This window comes from Nomascus leucogenys, chromosome 2, assembly GCF_006542625.1.
Source record: "Nomascus leucogenys isolate Asia chromosome 2, Asia_NLE_v1, whole genome shotgun sequence".
Taxonomy (NCBI): Eukaryota; Metazoa; Chordata; class Mammalia; order Primates; family Hylobatidae; genus Nomascus; species Nomascus leucogenys.
The window spans coordinates 87,751,990-87,772,156 of record NC_044382.1 but is presented as its reverse complement, the minus strand read 5'-3'; the positions used below and the strand labels follow the sequence as shown (position 1 = coordinate 87,772,156).

Sequence of the window (20,167 nt, the reverse complement as noted above, 5' to 3'; positions counted from 1 at the left end):
ACCTCCCTCCCTCCCATCTGTTTATTTATTTATTTACAACCCTCCGTAGCCAAAAAGGAACACATATTGAACATAGAAAGTTTAAACAGGATTAAATAATCAGGATGAGTAGAAAAAGATGGAATAGGTTAATGGCATCAAATTACAGAAAAGTTGCATGGCTCTAAGCTGGCTTCATATTCAACTCCGATATTTGAAATTTCTTTTTTTTTTTTGTACGGAGTCTTGCTCTGTCGCCCAGGCTGGAGTGCGGTGGCACGATCTTGGCTCACTGCAACCTCCGCCTCCCAGGTTTAAGCAGTTTTCCTGCCTCAGCCTCCTGAGTAGCTGGGATTACAGGTGCGTGCCACCACGCCCAGCTAATTTTTATATTTTTAGTAGAGATAGGGTTTCACCATGTTCATCAGGCTGGTCTCGAACTCCTGACCTCGTGACCCACCCGTCTTGGCCTCCCAAAGTGCTGGGATTACAGGTGTGAGCCACTGCGCCCGGCCCGAGATTTGAAATTTATTTGTCCGAAGAGGGAGAAAGAAAGGAAAAGACTATAAGAGTTACATTATTTACAAGATAAATGGAAACCAGATGTTCAGGAAAAGCAAAAGCATTTTCTGGCTCTTAGGCCTGACAGAAATTTCTCCTTTGGGAGAGGGAGAAGGTGTGGACAACATCCTTAAAAATGTCATTTTAATAATAAGTTAGGTGGTTTTCTTGTAGATGTTTTGAGGTATTTTCTTCTGTTTAAGCTAGGGCCAGAGCACCAAAGTGCAATTCAGTGAAAGTAATTATATGGGGGCCAAAACAATGCAGCTGAAGCACATGGCTCTGTAATGCTTCATTGGATTCAGGGTTAAAACCAAGATGCAAGGATGTCAGACGGGAGGGTGTGTGTGCCCCACTCTCATCCAGGTCCACCAGCAGACCTCACTACTCAATCTTAGCTTTTTTTTTTTTTTCTAAATGGATCTGGATGTATTCTCAGTACCTCAAATAGCTGTTAAAAATTAGACTTGATGTAAGATCACTTTGTCATCTTGGAAATTCTAGAGGAACAAACAGCCTGTACATCCTTAGAAATTTTTCAATCAGGCCTTTGCTAAAAGATGGGTCAATATCTATACTCTGGGAAGAGGATGGACTGTAGAGATTTTGAATTTTTTATTAAAACCAAGTTAGGTACTTAAAAATTCAGCTGGACAGAAGGTAGAAATGATATCCTTTTATGACAATTAAGAAGCCTAACCTGGATTTAGATGAACACACACCCCAAATTCATTTGAAGGGAGACTTCCAGCCAAGAAGGTTATGATGACCACACAGCTCTTCTCACTGTTACATCTCAGCTGTTTTGCTAAAAATCAGGTGATGGCGGGATAGTTGCACAACCCTGTGAATACACTAGAAACCAATGTCTTTTACACTTTAAATGAGTGACTTGTGTGGTATGTGAATTATATCTCAATGCAGCTGGTACATAAAGCATCAGAGAAGATTTGGTTGTTCAAGAAGCATTTTCTATTTTTTTCCCCCAAAAGCATAGGCTGCCATCATCTTTAGGCTCAGTATTGAAGTTCAAATTTGTGAATCACTGTTATGATGAAAAGCTTCATGTGATTGTCACATGGTTCCTTGGTATTAGTTTTGCCAAGTATGTGAATAGTTTTATTTCTGGAATTCTCCTATCTCTATTATCTTTTAAATATTTGTAGTTCATGCCTTTGCTAATCAAGTGTATCTGTCCTATATTCTGCCAACTGATAGAAAGCAGCTCACACTTACAGTTAAAGAACCTGAAGTGATTTCCTCAAGCTTTAATGCCCAGTAGTTATTAAAAACCTTAAATAGACGTCCAGTGTTCTGACATTCTAATCACCCATGTGAGGGCTGAAATTATTTTTATGGATACATTTCTTTCTCTGTTACACATTAATTAACAAGTACTTTGTATTTCGTTTTCCATTTTATACATAGGAGAAAAGATTGCCATATAAAAGTTATTTTAAGACCAAAGTATTAATTGTATTCAAGATCTTGAATTTATTGGGTCGTAGAAAAGGAGAATTTAATTTAAAATGAATTGATTTATTATATAAACTATGTAAAGCTCTTAATTTTCATTATAGGGAAAGTTCAGGACTGAAGAAAGAACTAGGTCAACTTTATCATCCTCATTTTAAGGTTAATAAGCACAATATGTCAGGAGATAGCTAAGAGTCTAGCAAATCATATTTCTTTTTAATAACTTTATCAAAGTATAATTCACATATCATACAATTCACCCAATTAAAATGTACAATTCAATGATTTTTAATAAATTCAGAAGGTTGTGCCACTATCATGGCAATCCAATTGTAGAACATTTTTATCACCCCCAAAAAAGAAACCCATCCACCTCAGCAGTCACTCCCCATTTCCCCCTAGTCTCTCCAGCCCTAGGCAGCCACTAATCTACTTTATGTCTCTGGAGATTTACATGTTATGGGCATTTAATACAAGTGGAATCATATGTAGCACAGCTTATTTTAATACTTTAAAATATAGAAATATAATATTTTAAAATATAGAAAAGATGGAACATTTGCAGAAACAACTATTATTTGAGAAAACCCATTTTCTTCCATATGAAGTCTAAATTATGGGATAGGCCGTTGATGCCATTTAAATCTGGGTTGCAATTGAGATCATTTTAGGTAGAAAAGTCTTATTTCAGTGCTCACTTTAGTTTGATCTGTTGGCTCTGTTATGTCTAGAGATCCTCTATTAGGAAAGGTTTGTATCTTTCACCAGTGGGTGTCAGCATCTGACTAAAGATGACTCTTCCCAGAACCTCTTCTGTAAATAACCTTGAAGCCAGTCTCGCAACATCAGTAACAACAAACATTATTTGAATCTTGCACTCATTTATGTGATCACCTTAGAATAAAAACCTGTAACAAGTCACATTAACTGTACATTATTTTTACCATTATATAGCTTTGAAGGATTAAGATTTTATCACCCTTACTGAATTTCAACTCTGATTAAAAAAAAAAACTGTTATATGATAGCACCTATATTCTACAGGCAAATGAGGAATAGATTTTTTATGCAGTAATGTTTTAATGCCTTCTGCCACCAGATATAGACATGTTGAGAAATGGTGCTGATTAGCCTTGTCATTTGATTAGCCTCGTCATGGGTAATCAATTGCATTAGGCAATTAAATGCTGAAACATTAGTTTGTTTAACAAGTTTTATGCTATGCTGACTATTTTCGTCTTCCATTCTTGCAGGATATCTCCTGGGTAGTGAAGATTATTATTCCCATGAGCGCTGTACATTAATTGACGCTCTGAATGTCACACGATGTGCTCTTGATTTTCGAGATGGCGAAGAAGTTGCAACAGGATATAAAAATATGTATTCAACAAACATATTCACCAAAAGGGCTATAGCCCTCATAACTAACCATCCACCAGAGAAGGTAAGTTTTGATTCTATTTACTGATAGCAAAATCTTGTTACACTAATGTCTTTTCGGACAAATGTAGGAAAAGGCCATTGTTGTTTAGGGAAAAATCTAATAAATTCTAGGGAAGTCCTTTTCAAATTATACAGTATCCCAGAATCAGCCTGGGAAGCTTGTTAAAAATGAAAATTCCTGGAGCCCACCTCTAGGGTGTGATTTATTAGGCGTGGGAGAAATCCATACATCAGCATTTTAGAGAAACTCTTAAAAGGTGATTCTTAAGAGTGGTCCCCAGATCACACTTTGAGGAATACTATGTTGGTAGTATTTCAATAGAAATATAGTTTTAAAATTTTGGTATATTATGTGCATGTGCTGTGAGTAATTAATAAAATGACTTAAAAAATGATTGGCTTAGGTATAGGTGAGGCTTTATGAAGACAAACTTTTGGTTAAGGGATCCATAAATTTTGGGATCAGGGCAGGTCCTCTAACCTTGTACTTCCTCCCTACAAGCATATTTTGCTATTCTAGATCTTTTGCATTTCCATGTTAACTTTAGAATCATCTAGTCAATTTCTATATGCCAGCTCCCCCCCCTCCAAAGTGTCTGCCTGGATTTATATTTGAATCTATAGAACAACTTGGGGAGAATGGATGTCTTAACAATATTGGGTCTTCTAATCCATATACCTGGTATACCAATGAGCTTATTTTTCACATTTACTATACTGATGCTTTTGTGTAAAACATGAATAATCTTATTATTATGATTATTTTGTTGAGTTAACTTCATGAGGTAAAGTTTAAGCTAAGTTCTCTGGATTTAGTTTATAAATGCTTTTGAAATGGGAACAAATATTTGTATTGTCAGACACTGGGCTCAAAATATGGCTTCATTAAGAATACCCATAAAAATAATACTTTAGTGGGACCCTGACACAACAAATTATAGAATATGCAGTGCTCCCTGGTTCTTCCAATTTCCTGCACTTTGCCTCTTTGACAATGCCTGAAGGTCCTTGGTGCATGTCTGTCTTAGTCTGTTTGTGTTGCTATAAAGGAATAGCTGAGGCTGGGTGATTTATAAAGAAAAGAGGTTTATTTGGCTCGTGGTGCTGCAGACTCTATGAGAAGCATGGCACCAGCATTAGCTTCTGGGTGAAGGCTTCAGGAAGCTTCCACTCATAATGGAAGGTGAAGTTGAGCTGGCGTGTGCAGATCACATGGCAGGAGAGGAGAGAGAGAGAGATGCCAGGCTCTTTCTAGCAACCAGCCCTCTCAGGAACTAATACAGTGAGAACTTAGTCATAACTGCAAAGATGGCATGAAGCCATTCGTGAGGGATCCACCTCCATGACCCAGACACCTGCCATTAGGCTCCCACTGGGGATCAAATTTAAACATGAAGTTTGGAGGAGGATCAAATATCTAAACTATAAGAAGATCACCGTGTGGATTCTGGTTTACATACCTGTTTGGACTTGGTATGTGGCTGCTGATTCCCTTTCCAGTTTCTGCATATTTGAACTCAGTATTGGAAATCTTCCCGGAATGATTTAAATGCCAGATTGCTGGCATCCTTATTTGACTTCCACAAGCTAAGGTAAAATCTTTCAGAAGACAACTTTATCTCGAACTTCAAATTATATTTACACTATCAAATGTTATACAACTCCTGACATTCATTAAAAAATAATCGAAACCCTGTCTCTACTAAAAATACAAAAAAAATTAGCCGGGTGCAGTGGCGGGCGCCTGTAGTCCCAGCTACTCAGGAGGCGGAGGCAGGAGAATGGCGTGAACCTGGGAGGCGGAGCTTGCAGTGAGCCGAGATCGCGCCACTGCACTCCAGCCTGGGCGACAGAGCAAGACTCTGTCTCCAAAAAAAAAAAAAAAAAAAAAAAAAAAAATCGAGCACATGTAGAAGTGAAAACACAGATAGAGGTGTCTGTCTTCAGCTGTGTCCCACTTTTGGCTATCACTCTCCTATGCTGATATCTTGAAGCAACCATGCTTTCTGTGGAACACGAAGAAATGGGAACATTCTCTCAAATATGTGGAAATACACAGATTTTAAATCTAAATCTAAACAAATATTCAGATAATTGGAAAAATAGTTGCTAGGTAATTGGCTTAAATCCTTAGTTTTCTTCTATATATTTGACATTTTATGGATGCACCTTAACAAGGTAAAGTCTTAAGAGAACTGTGTATTATTCTTTGAGGGAGCCACCATTTTACACATAAGCAAACTGGCTTAGAGAAGTTAAGCAACTTTTTCAAGGTCACAGAGCTACTGAGAGTCAGAATCAGAATTTAAACTCATGCTCTCTGACTCCAGACCTCATGTACTTAATCAGCCGCCCTAGTTCACAGATAATATCCAAGACCAGAGATTCTGAGTCCCAGCTCATGATTCACCTTAATGATTTCAGTCCTGACCATATATTAGAATCATCTGGGAAACTTATAAGAAATACTGATGCCAAATATTGTGATTCATTGGTCTGAGGTGGGACCCAATCACTGGTGTTTCATTATTCCTCCTCCCGGGCTCCTACCAGTGATTCTAATGTGCAGTCATCACTGACACCTGGGGCAGTGAGAGCCATTCTCGGATGGGTCATTCAGGGCATTCCTCTCAAATACGAAGAGGCAAGCAGAAGCCAACTACCTATTACAGGTTCACAATCTGCCATACCTTAATCCGTGCAACAACTGTAATCTGCCCACAATACAAATTCATTCCTAGTAAAGAACAATAGAATATTCTCTCACAGGGTTCCATAACATTAAGCAGATAAGAGGAAGCAACTGGAGTGAAATAATAGATCTTTGTGGGTGGGCTCTCTTAACTAGGGTGGTGGGGAAAGCACGGAACTGAGGACAATAGGAAGCCCTAAGAGCTTGCTAGCCATGGAAGGAGTGTTATTAGCATAGCCGCTGTTCATAGGTAACTGTTTGGAAATTGCCAGATGAGAGGATGGTCATTTTCCTATCGTGTCTGAAACATGCTATAGCAATATCCAGCATCCCCAGTATCCTCAAAGGAAAGTTTCAGTCATAGACATAAGTGAATGAAATAATCAATAGTCAAGCTGTAACCCAAGAATGTTTAAGACAGCTAATACATGTTTACATTTTCAATTCTGTATAAAATGATGCAACTCACCAGTTTGAGGAGCCACACTTTGCACGATTTTATCCTGATGTTGAATCTAATTCTGGGCTAATTTCTCAGGTACTATATATAGACTGTAGCATAAGGAACTTGTTCTAAGATAAAAATCATTAAAGAAAGGCACATGAAGAATCCATGGGCTAACTTAAAATTGTGCCTGTTTTAAAAAGCACTTAAGAGGAAAAAAGCATTTGGAGGCAGTTCATAACTGAAACACAGTTGCTGATGCTGGACTCAGGAAGGTACTACTAATTACCATTTCATATGTGTTAAGAAGGAACATCCTTTCTCTTTTTCAGCAGGATAATTCCCCATACTAGTGACACTACAGACTGAAAGTAACATATTCATAAAATATCTTTCTTTTAAAAACAGCCCCCCCTCAGCCAGGCACACTGGCTCACACCTGTAATCCCAGCACTTTGGGAGGCCAAGGTGGGTGGATCATGAGGTCAGGAGTTCGAGACCAGCCTGACCAACATGGTTAAACCCCATCTCTACTAAAAATACAAAAATTAGCCAGGCCTGGTGGCACGCACCTGTAATCCCAGCTACTCAGGAGGCTGAGGCAGGAGAATCGCTTGAACCCAGGAGGCAGAATTGCAGTGAGCCAAGCTCGTGCCACTGAACTCCAGCCTGGGTGACAGAGCGAGACTCCGTCTACAGAAAAACAAACAAACAAACAAAAAACACCCCCACCTCAGCACTTTGCAGAATGGAAGCAAATGTTATCTTATACACCTGATCTACTAGAAGCTTCTTAAAGAAAATGTTAATTTCTGGTGGAAGACTCTTACTTTTCCATGACACAATTTGGAAAAGAAATGTCTTGATTTAGAAGTCAAAGGAAAACAATTTCAAAACCTATCATATGCTTTTTTTTCATTTATACTTTAAATTAGGAAAATACACTAAAGAAATGAAAAGACTTTCTTCCTCACTGAAATAAGTTTTCTTAGCATGGTGAGGATATTTACAGTATATATCTTAGGAACCATATGGCATAAATAAGAAAGGGAAAAGAACCCCCAATATCTCAAACATGAATATGCTAATAGCTTTAGGTGATAATGTCTTGCTTTTATGTAACACTTAGATATTTAGTAATGATTTCATGCCTAGGATTTCATTTCACCTTCCTAAGACACTGGAAAGGATTATAAGTAGGGTTGGTGCAAAGGCAGCAGCTGTGACAGTTGATCAGAACAGGGATCTGGACCTAAGAAAAAGCAGGGGAGAGATCAGGCTCCAGTGATGGCAGCTGCTGGCTTTAGGCTGACAGTGAGCCGAACTCTGGTTGGCAGGAGTGGGGAAATTGACCACAGCTGTTCACAGGCAGGGTCCCAGGACCAGTGGCTGCAGGTGGGGTCCTCACTGTGATTGGAGAACCTTGGAGTCCTAGTTAATTCTTTCCACTGGGCTACCATATAGTATTAAAAACACTACTCTTTCTCTTTTTTCAATTTAAAAATAGTATAGAAATGTTTCACATTTACCACTGTTGGGGAATGAGTTATAGTATTTCATGAATAAAGTTCACCTTCTGAGTGTTGAAACTTTATTGTTTGTAGTATGGGATGGAAATATCTAAAATGTACATCAGTCCTGACCTCTTGAAATGGGCTATATTACCGATATGGACTGGTATAGTTTCTTATTTTTAACCCCTCAAGAGTGTCAACTTAAAATAATCAAAAAGATCAGAATCTAGTTTAAAGAGAGTTTATTCAAGTACAGAGTTTAAGAATGGCCTCTTGGGAAGCACAGATTCCAAAGAATGGAAGTCCATGTTTCAAAGTGTAGAAGTTTGGGATTTCTTACTGTATTAGTCCATTCTCACGCTGTTATAAAGAACTGCCTGAGTTCCACTGGCCCTCCAGTAAGCTGAGGGTTTTTGCAAGGAAAAAAAATAACTGCCTGAGACTGGGTAATTTATAAAGGAAAGAGGTTTAATTGACTCACAGTTCCACATGGCTGGGGAGGCCTCAGGAAACTTACAATAGTGGTGGAAGGGGAAGCAAACAAGTCCTTCTTTACATGGCAGCAGGAGAGAGAAGTGCCAAGCAAAGGGGGAAAAGCGCCTTATAAAACCAGCAGACCTTGTGAGAACTTATTCACTATCATGAGAACAGTATGGGGGTAACCACCCCCATGATTCAATTAACTCCCACTGGGTCCCTCCCCTGACACATGGGGATTATGGGAACTACAATTAAAGATGAGATTTGGGTGGGGACACAGCCAAACCATATCACTTACATAGACAAAGTTTAGGGGAGCTTAAAATAATTTCAACATCTTTCTGTACAAGGCTTAATGCATAGTTACAATGATCTGATTAGTCAAGGTGGTGGTTTTCTTTTGGGAAAGGTATGTTTAACATTCCACGCTGAAGATGTAACAGTCATGGTGTTTTTTGGGTCATCTGGTCTGAGTTAGGTACAAGACAATAAAGGAGGTGGTTAATCTATAACAAAGATCTTCAATAAGAAGGGGAGGAGTCCTGGTCTCTGGTCTTTCCTAGTCATTTACAGAACAAGAACAATAAGGAAGAGAGTTACTCTATGATCTAAGAAACATAAGTTGCAAACATGCTACATGACACAGTCTCCAGGACTTAATTTTCCCCTTGGCATAATTTAGAGGGTCCTGAAAATTTATATTCTTTTATAAAAGTGATGGTAATGTCTTTAGCTACTAAGGAATAATTACAAGAAAGATTTTCAGATTATTTTTCGCCATATTTAACAAAGTGAGTAGAATGATTTCCATACTGAATGTTTATAAGAACCTTTTATAATGGTCCCGAAATCTTTTTTTCCCTTGTCATTGTTTCAAGAACCTGTCCCCCTTCCCAGCCATTGCCTTTAGTAATCAATTGCTGGCTGGGAATCACCTGCCCTCTTTCTCTTTGCTCTCCTTCACCAGATGGTTGCCATGTTGCTGCTAATGACCTGGATAAGAACATCTTCTCCTTAAGCTGTGGGCCCCCTCTCTCCCCACTGTATCTCCTGCCCCCTGCCACTGTTAAGAGTCCAGATCAGAGTCACAAAATCTCGTGTTTGCAAGGGCCAGGCTGCTAACCTAAAGAAGTGAAGCAATTTATGTAGAACAGTGGGAAACTAGAAAATTGGATAGCACTTGAGGGAAATCGGGCCCCTGTTTCTCATACTCCAGCCTTTTGTTACCAGATGGAGTGTGGACAAAGAGTAGTCAGAAATTCTGATTTTTCCAAAAAGTTTTTTTTATGTAAAAACAGATCAATGTGATATTTCCTGATTTTTTAAAACTTTACATGGGCTGCAAATTGTTGTAGGCTTCCGATTTTTAATCCTATCCCCATCTGGACCTTGGCTGGTGGCTGGAGTTGGCTCAGTCTAGTGCTGAAGACCCAGACAGCAGTACCCAGAGCAGACCCATACTGCACCATCAGGTCAGCGATGCACCTGCACATTCTTCCCTCCAGACATCGCAGCCGGGACCGTCATCACCCCCAGGCAGGGCATCTGTTGGAATGTCCTGCACCATGGTTTACACAAACATAGACGCTTCAGCATGACCATGCAACTGGAGTAGAAGGTCTATGTGTGTCGAGGGGAAGCAGAGGCAGAAATGAAATGGTGTCAGAGGTTATAGAATAGACTTTTGGAGTGGGAATTTGGAATGTTTTCCCATGGAAATAATGGAAGTACGGGTTCTACATTATCATCATTTTCATTCCATCACCTGCCTCCTTAGTTTAATAGGTTTTAAAGCAATGACTTTGACATTTAGCAGCTATTTTTAACTTTTTGAGTTTAGGGAAAACGTATTTCTGAGTTCCAAAGACCTGAACAATAAATAAACTTTTGGGGGGTCTATTTGAGCTCTATGTATGGATACTCCTTTCTGCATTACAAGGATGTGTAATATAAAATTTAAAACAACTTGTCAACAATGAAGAATGAAATACGAGCACCCCCCCCCACCAAAGTCTGTTTCTAACCATTTTCATTCATTGATGAGATTTAAATGCCTAAAATACTTTAACAGAATTGTATGTTTATTTTTGGGTTAAACTAGTTGTCTCTTTGAGGATTTTAACTCATTAAAGAATTCTGTAGGAGCTCTATGAAGAGAATGCCTTCAGAAAGGCTCATTAAAAAGGAGAAGCTGACCTGGTATGCCACTAATGTTAAATGTTGCAAATTGATGTAAGTGGTAAAATAGAATCAGTGTGTCATACTTCTTAGTTTCAGGAATTAAACTGGTCTTATGTTTGGTCCTACATCAAAGACTAACAAGGCATGGTGTTCAGTTTTTTTCTCATAAAATATAGTTTAAAAATACTAAACGTCTTCTAAAAGATGAGGGCTTATTTTCAGCTAAAGCAAAAAGCTAACACATCCATATCGTAATAGTGGGTTTTCCAATAGGAAATTGCTCTTCAATTAATGTGGAGTTGGACAAGTCACACATATAACCTTTCAGTTAACTCATCTGTAAAATTGCTGTAACATAGGGTGGTTTCACTGAATGAGATAGAATATGTAAATTATTATCATGCTGTCTAGTGTGTAGACAACATTTAGTATGTGGTTGCCATTACTGATACTATTATTTGTTTGGATTAGGTCCATTGAGGCTGTTCTGGGACTCTGGCATTTATTTTCAATTTTTTGTCTTATGTCTTTTGTTATATTTTTTAATGTCTTTATTGAGACAAAATTTACACACCATAAAATTCACTCATTTAAAGTATACAGTTCAATAGTAAATTTTCAGTTATGCAACCATACCACAATCTAAGTTTAAAACATTTTCATCATCCCCTAAAAAAAAACCTTGTATCTGTTAGCAATCACTCACCATTCCTCTCCCTGACAATTTCCTACAGCCCCAGGCAACCACTCTCTGTCTCTATAGATTTGCCTGTGTTTCTGGAATTTCATATAAATGAAATTGTATAATATGAGGACTTTTACAATGGACTCATTTCACTTAGTATAATGTTTTCAAGGTTTATCTATGTTGTAGTATGTATCAATACTGTATTTCATTTATTGCCATATGTTGCTGAAAATATACCATATTTTGTTTATCCATTCATCAATTGATAGATGTTTGGGTTGTTTCTACTCTTTGGCTGTTATGAATAATGTTGCAATGAACATTCAGGCAAGTTTTTGGGTGGAGGTATGCTTTGATTTCTCTAGGAGTGGAAATGCTGGGTCATATGGTAACTCTATGTTTTACAATTTCAGAAACTGCCAAAATGTTTCTTCAAAGTGGCTATGTGTGTCATTTTACATTCCTGCTAGTAATGAGTGACAGTTCCAATTTCTCCATATCCTCACCAATACTTGTTCTTTTCCATTTTTGAATTATCACCATCCTAGCAAATGTGAAGTGTTACCTCATTGTGGTTTTAATTTGCATCTTAATAATGACTGATGATGTTGACTGTCTTTACATCTGTTTATTGCCTTTTGTATATCCTCTTTGGAGAAATTGCTATTCAGATTCTTTGCCCATTTTGTAGTTGAGTTGTCTTTTATCGTTGAGTTGTAAGCGTTCTTTATATATTCTGGAGATGAGTCCCTTATCGTACATGTGATTCACAAATACTCTCAATGCATTCTGCAGGTTGTCTTGATATTATTTTTATTAATGCATAAATCTGAACTGTTTTATCCTTCTATATTTAATGCTTCCATATCCTCTTAACTGGTTTGCACAAACTTTCTTTCCAGCCTCTGTTTCTCTACCTTGCTCTCCAGTCTGTGCATGAGCCCCTTCAGGTCCCTGAGGAATATTTAAAGCCATATGACTTTATCCAAGACAAGAACAGGCATCACTATGCAGGAATGGTGTCCCTTATGGATGAAGCAGTAGGAAATGTCACTGCAGCTTTAAAAAGCAGTGGGCTGTGGAACAACACGGTGTTCATCTTTTCTACAGGTAAGTCTGTCAATAGGAAAATCATCTCTTGGCAAAACCTAGGACATGGTATTCGATAAGTGGAATGAAGACAAATTGGAGCGGTTAGCATTGCCTTATTAAAATAAATGCAAACTGCAATAGTGGAGACATGATAATTGTGGATGGAAAGATGTATCTAAGGAAGAAGAATGATGCACTTCCCCCGTTCCCTCAGATATGACAATATTCTGGGACCGTGGCTTGAAAACACATGTTCACTAACTGAGTAAGTATGAGTGGACATCACTCATATACAGGGCTGCTGGGTAGTGAATCCCTAGAGTGGCTTGTTCCCAGCTCTCTCTACAACCCAGACATCTTCTATGGTCACAACTCCCGCCAACTAGAAGGGTCTCTATATCACTGCAAAGAGACAGGTTTTGACATTATGAAGACAGATAAATAATGGAGCCATTTAAATCTATGCAAATGTCTCCAAGTTTAGATTTTTTTTTGTATTAAAATTGTTTTTGGGGCCGGGCGCGGTGGCTCACGCCTGTAATCCCAGCACTTTGGGAGACCGAGGTGGGTAGATCAACTGAGATCAGGAGTTCGAGACCACCCTGATCAATATGGTGAAACCCCGTCTCTACTAAAAATACAAAAATTAGCCGGGCATGGTGGCAAGTGCGTATAGTCCCAGCTACTTGGGAGGCTGAGACAGGAGAACTGCTTGAACCCAGGAGGCAGAGGTTGCAGTGAGCCGAAACTGTGCCACTGCACTCTAGCCTGGGCGACAGAGCGAGACTCTGTCTCAAAAAAAGTTTTTTTTTTCTGACAGTAAAAGTTATATATGTTATTATAGACAAATTAGAAAAGGGAGAAATAAAACTCATAATCTCAGAGATTACTTTTGAAAATCATTTTCATTATGGCGATGCCATTCTGTTTCCTAATCTGTTACATATGCAACTTCCCCCTCTCATTAGAGACGGTTTTCTAAAATTTCACTGTGATGTGCTTTGGGTGTAGATCGTCATTTATTCATCATGCTGAGTACTCAGAGAGCACTTTCAATCTGAAAATGCAGATCCTTTTGTTATGGGGAATTTTCTTATATGATTTATTCTGGAATTGTGTGGCCCTCCATCCCACCTTCCCCTATTTTTTCTGTACAGAACTCCTATTATGTGGTTACTAGGTCAGTCCTCTAATTTTTCTTAGTTTTTTTTCCCCTCTCCTGTTTTCTTTATTTTTCTTCTAATATTTGGGAAATCTTATGTTTTGTAAGCTTCCTATTGAATTTATTTTAACTGCCATGTCTGTTAATTACCAGCAACTCTTTTGTGTTTTCTGATAATTCCTTTTTTGTAAAGTTCTGTTTTTAATTTATAGATGTCAAAACTTGTTTCCCCAAGGCCTGTGCTCTTAACCATTACTCTTAAGTGTGTATTATGTGTGTGTGTATATATGTTTGTATATACATTTTTTTAAAGTTTGCTGATATTGCCAACATTATCTCTCTTCCTTTTGAGTTCTCTTTTTCAGTTTGTTTATATCTTTGTTATAGTCTGTCTTTAATGAGAGTGGTTTAGTTTTCTCAAATCCCTAGAGATTCTTGGCTGAAATCTAACAATTTGATTGGAAACTCCAAGTGCAAAGTCAGGGCTTGTCATCTGGTGAGTTTTACTGTAACATGACCATGTAGGGGTGAGGTGACATATTGAGGAATTCATCTTGGTATTCTACTCATACTTTTGTGGTTTTGTTTTTTCACAAGTTGTTTTGTTTTGCTTTCAATCATAGTTATTGAATGTGGCATTTGTTGAGCAGTTACTATGTGTGGGCCGCAGTTCTAAGTGTTTCATGCGAATTAGTTCAGTGAATCCTCATGATAACAGATTCTCTGAGAACTATTATTGTCCCATCTTGCAGATGTGAGAACTGAAGCATAAAGGGCATAAGTAACTTGCCCCAGGTCACGCAGCCAGGCAGAGCCTGGCTCCACTGCAGTATCCTGCCTCCCAGATGATGATCTCAGTGTTCTCATAGGACCTCATGATATAGCAGAGCTTTCCATATGGTGTGCTGCAATACTGATCTACTGAGGAGCCTGGGCAGGGCCAGAATAGCATCTACCCTGAGCAGCCTTGTTCACTTGCGTGGGTGCTATCTACATACTATAATTTTCTAAGTATGTCCTGCTGTGAAAAAGGTTAAAATTTGTTTTTCTCTCAAAACTTACCCTTCAGAAAAAAAAGGGAGACATATTTCAACCCTTACAAGATCTCTCAGATTCTGGGAGTCATTCTCAATTTAATTTATTTTGAATATCCTGGTATAGCATTTTGATCAGTGCTGGTTTTGAATGCCTAGAGAAGTCACTAGAAAGAATCAATTTTAAAAAAAGATGCTAGGACATTTAACACTGATGTAGCAAAATTATTCCTGGGAAATGACCTCATTGTTGCAAGAATTGGAAGTCATAAGTTTATAAAACAAGTCTTTGTTCTAGAGATCACAATTAGACAATTTCAGGACAAATGATTTTCTAAAGTGAAAGTATATGTGGATTAATGTGTTGTCTGTGGGCTTCAATGTGCTCAGATAGAAGTGAAGATGCTAGTTCTGGAAGACTGTATTAAATATCTGTAAGTGGCTCTTGTGATAACATTCCCATCAAGAATGCATGGGAGGCTGGGTCTGGTGTCTCATGCTTGTGATCCCAGCACTTTGGGAGGCCGAGGCAGGCAGGTCACTTGAGTTCAGGAGTTCAACACCAGCCTGGGAAACATGGTGAAACCCTGTCTCTACAAAAAATACAAAAATTAGCCAGGTGTGGTGGCATGTGCCTGTAGTCCCAGCTACTGGAGGGGCTGAGGCAGGAGGATTGCTTGAGCCCAGGAGGTTTAGGCTGCAGTGAACTGAGATCGCGCCACTGTACTCCAGCCTGGGTAACAGAGCGAGACCTTGTTTCCAAAAAAAGAAAGAAAGAAAGAAAGAAGAGTTCATGGGAAGAGGTGGAATACAATTTTTTTCATGATATTTGAGAATGGAAAAATATTTTAAGATAAATATTTCCTATTATATGATTGCAAATGTGTATGTATAATTGTACTTTCAAACAGATAGTTGACTATTTCGTAAACATCTATATTTATTCAAGCTGGTGGTAATAACATTTGGAGCTTCTCACTGTGAAAATGAGGATCACCTTAAAATAGGGTTGTCTTATATTTTGATACTGTATTAATAGATATCTTAATCTTGGACCATCTTTGCTTTGTTAGATTAAATGCAACTTGACCGTGTGTATGTATTTTTATTATACTGACGAATTCAGTTTGCTAGGGTTTCATTTAGGATTTTTGCATCAATTCAGAAGTGGAAGTAGAGTTAGTGATTTCTTTTTTGTGTCAGGTTTTGTTGTCTTGGTTGTACTCACTTCACAAAATAATGTGGTTAGTTTTTCCATCTTTTTCTGTGCTCTGGAATAGTTTATAGAATGTTGGAAAGATCTTTCTGTTTAGCTGGTCCCTGAAGGCTTTTGTGGAGGCATTTAAAAAATTATTTCCATAGTTTACATTTTTTGCTGAATTATATCTAGGTGTGTGTCTTTAAAATGTTTTGAAATTAATTTTGCCTGAAATATAGTGAGCCCTAGAACTGCATGCTGAGATGATTATTCACTCCAGGAGGCTTTCCTTGTTCATATTTTAGCTTATTGCTTTTGTTCTACTTGATTTATGTCTCAAAAATATCTTTAATTATTGTGTTGAATCCCTGATTCAGCTTTTCTCTCATCCTTTTCATTTTTTTTGTCCTTTTTCTCAGCCTTTGGAGCTCTTCTGTGTTACCAGTTTAGACACTTTTGCAATTTTAATCCTATACCTTAATATCTCTAACATAGATTATTGTTGATTGTATTTTTAGTTTTTTTGCAATGCTGTCTCTGTTTCAATCAGTACCCTTTTCTTCCAAGCTTGTTAGTATAGTAGTGACCACTATTTAATAAGCATTAAACCTCAATGTAACCCTGTGAGATAGTAAACGGTTTCTTGATCCCGTTTACCAATGAAGAAATCAAAACTTATTTTTAAAAAATAAAATAAAAAAATAAAGATAGGGTCTTGCTATGTTGCCCAGACTGGTCTCAAACTCCAGGGCTCAAGTGATCCTCCCACCTCAGACTCCCAAAGTGCTAGGATTATCGGTGTGAGCCGCTTAAAGAAATTAAGCTATTAGCCCAAAGCCACACAGCTAACAACTGAAAAAGCCAGAATTCAAACCCAGATCTACTTGAGGTCAAAACCCAATTACCCTAATCAGTTGTCTTTTTGCATCTCATTTTCTTTTCCATTTATTTCATCCTATTGTACTGCATTTCTATGCTTGTGTTCACAGGACACATCCTTTTCCTGAACTTTTCTGAATAGAACTTTTCTAAGATCTTTATTTTTATAGGAAGTCATTGCCAGCTAGATGTTATTCCTTGGAGTATAGTGGTGAAGGATCTGCACACACAGAATGTGTGGCCATCTTGTGGCCTCTGATCACTGTTTCCTGGATGATTCCTTCTCAAGTCTGCAGCTTGAGGTCAGGTTGATGCATACATCTCACAGATTTCCTGGTGGCATATAGGCATTAAGTGTTCTACTCTATTGAACCTGACCCACCTAGTTACAGTTTCTTCTCTTTTGGCGCTCTAATTCTTTGGCAGGCTAAAAGAACCCCAGACTCTTCCTATCCCCACATTTTCAGGGCTTTATTTTTGGGGACATTCCTCAGGATACACTGTGCCAGCACTGCCAGACCTTCTCTTTTCCTGCCTATTGTCTTCTGGGAGTTGTGATCTCTAAGCACATAGAAGTAGAGGAGGTAAATAATTCTCCTCTGCTTAAATTAGTGCCATCCCTTCTCAGGCTGTCTTCCTGCCTCTCTTAAGCTAGGTGGAGGGCTGTGTGTCATGATGCAAAGCAGGGTGGGCCCGTTCTTGTTTCCTCAGCCCAGCTTCTCTGGTCTTGTAGTTTATGGACATGTCTCCAAGATTCTGGCATTATAAGCTGTCTGTCCATCTTGGTTTCTTATGTTGTGATGGGGTTTCATCTTGTTCTGTTTGTTGTTTTCGCAACAACACAGTACTTGTAGTTCAGGGAAGCAGCACTAGTGGCTGTTAGGAAGATACCATTTTAATCTGGATGCCTGTCACCATGGCTGATCTTTGTAGTTGCTAAATTCCAGGAACCTGCACAGGAATCTGAGCTGGAGTAAAATGAGTTAAAGTTAGAGCCAACTCTTGAGTAACTAGGTCATGAGTTAAAACTAGGAAAACCGATTCTGCAGCCCTGAAAACAGTGATTGACCTCAACCTCTTAATGTAGCCATTGTATATTTATATTAACTCTTTTTTTGTTTTGTTTTGTTTTTTTTGAGATGGAGTCTCGCTCTGTCACCCAGCCTGGAGTACAGTAGCGTGATCTTGGCTTGCTGCAATCACTGCCTCCTGGGTTCAAGTGATTCTCCTGCCCCAGCCTCCCAAATAGCTGGGATTACAGGCGTGTACCACCATGCCTGGCTAATTTTTGTATTTTTAGTAGAGACAGGGTTTCACCATGTTGGCCAGACTGGTCTCGAACTCCTGACCTCAGGCAATCCACCCACCTCAGCCTCTCAGAGTGCTCGGATTACAGTCATGAGCCACCACGCCCAGCCTGTATTAAGCCTTACCAGAATAATTAGTTTTACTGACATTTAGATGAGGGTTTGAATATAAGGAGAAACCTAATTTGCCTTTCTTTCTCCAGAGACTTCTGTGTTTATTGACAATTTCATTTCCTGAAGTTGGAATTAATAATGTGCTATAATAATGTAATTATAACCCAAGGACCTGGACTAACTAATCACAGAGCAGTGATTCATTTTTTCCCACTTCTCTCACTTTACTTCACTTAGTCCTGCACTTCTTTATAAGGATAAGAATACTGGTTGCATTCAAATCAATAAATGTTGAGTCCATTAGTACAGAAAACCATGAAAATAATCTAGCTTCCTGGTGTCAGATTATATTTGGTGATCGGTAAAGGCAAAGGCATAATTTTTAGATGGTAATGTTTGATAAAGCTAACTTTTAAAAATTTCTGTTATAAGCTGAGAGAAATCCATGACGCTTTTCATTTCACCTCTACCCATCATCTTAGCATAGTTATTCTCAGTGCGCTGTCTGGGGACCACCTGCGGCAGTGGAGCATTTGTTAAAAGTGCAGTTTTCAAGGTGATGGCTGCACAACATTGTGAATGTTCTAAATGTCACTGAATTGGATACTTTAAAATGGCTAATCTTATGTAATGTGAATTTCACCACAATCTTAAAAATTCAGTTTCTCAGACTCTATCACAGCCCAACTGAATTAGAAACCCAGGGGCTGAGGCCCAAAAATCTCCATTTTTAACAAGAATTCAGGTGACTCTTTTGTACACAGAAATTTGAGAACCTCTGAGCTAAGGTAACTCTTATTCAAACTTTGGGAATTTACCTTACAAGGAATATATGTAGTTATTTAAATTTGACATATATTTATGTTTATACCTATATCCTCCTCACTAGGAGGAATATATATATGGCAGCTGGAAACCAACCGGGTTTGAAGTTCAACCTCTCCTAGGTAGTTTTCATTTCAGGTAAATGCACCTATTTCTAGAAATAGACTCTTCAAAAAGCTGATGAGAAAAGTTTAAATTTAATTATTCTGCTTTCCATGTTCTTACTGCATATAAATCACAACCTTGATTGATTCATGCCATTTTTTCTGCAGTGTGTGATTAATACCACTGTTAACAAACGTTGTCTTTTTCATTACACACATACTATTCTGGGTTTGTTTTTTTATTTCTATTTTTTATTTTTATGGGTATATAGTAGGTATATATATATATTTATGGAGTACATGAGATATTTTGATACAGGCATACAACGGATAATAATAATATCTGGGTAACGGGGATATCTATGCCCCCAAGCATTTATCATTTCTTTCTGTTACAGACATTCCAATTATACTCTTTTGGTTATTTTAAAATGTACAATAAATTATTGTTAACTGTAGTCACCCTATTAAAGTCACCCTATTATTAGTGTTATTAAATACTTGATCTTATTCATTCTATCTAAGTATATTTGTGTACCCATTAACCATACCCACTTCCCCCCCTACCCTCACCCCATTACCATTTCCAGCCTCTGGTAACCATCCTTCTATTCTCTATCTCTATGAATTCTATTGTTTTAATTTTTAGCTCTTACAAATAAGTGAGAACACGTGATGTTTGTCTTTCTGTGCTTGGCTTATTTCATTTAATATAATGACCTCCAGTGCCCTCCATGTTGTTGCACATGGTTGGATCTCATTCTTTTATGTGGCTGAATAGTACTCCATTGTGTGTATGTAGCACATTTTCTTTATCCATTCATCTGTTGATGGACACTTAGGTTGTTTTCAAATCTTGGCTATTGTGAATAGTGCTGCAATAAACATGGCAGTGCAGGTATATCTTTGATATACTGATTTTCTTTCTTTTGGATATATACCTAGGAGTGGGATTACTGGATCATATGGTAGTTTTTAGTTTTCTGAGGAACC

General features: G+C 38.1%; 1 protein-coding gene across 3 annotated transcripts in view; it reads left to right on the top strand.

Moving 5' to 3' along the window:
• The window catches only part of ARSB (arylsulfatase B), a 197,809-nt gene that overhangs the window by 19,168 nt on the left and 158,474 nt on the right, over positions 1–20,167 (top strand). For all 3 annotated transcript variants that reach the window (XM_030800486.1, XM_030800480.1, XM_012505247.2), the window contains 2 exons: positions 3,270–3,460; positions 12,362–12,569. In XM_030800486.1, the coding sequence (XP_030656346.1) occupies positions 3,270–3,460; positions 12,362–12,569 (399 nt within the window). The remainder of the gene's footprint in view (positions 1–3,269; positions 3,461–12,361; positions 12,570–20,167) is intronic.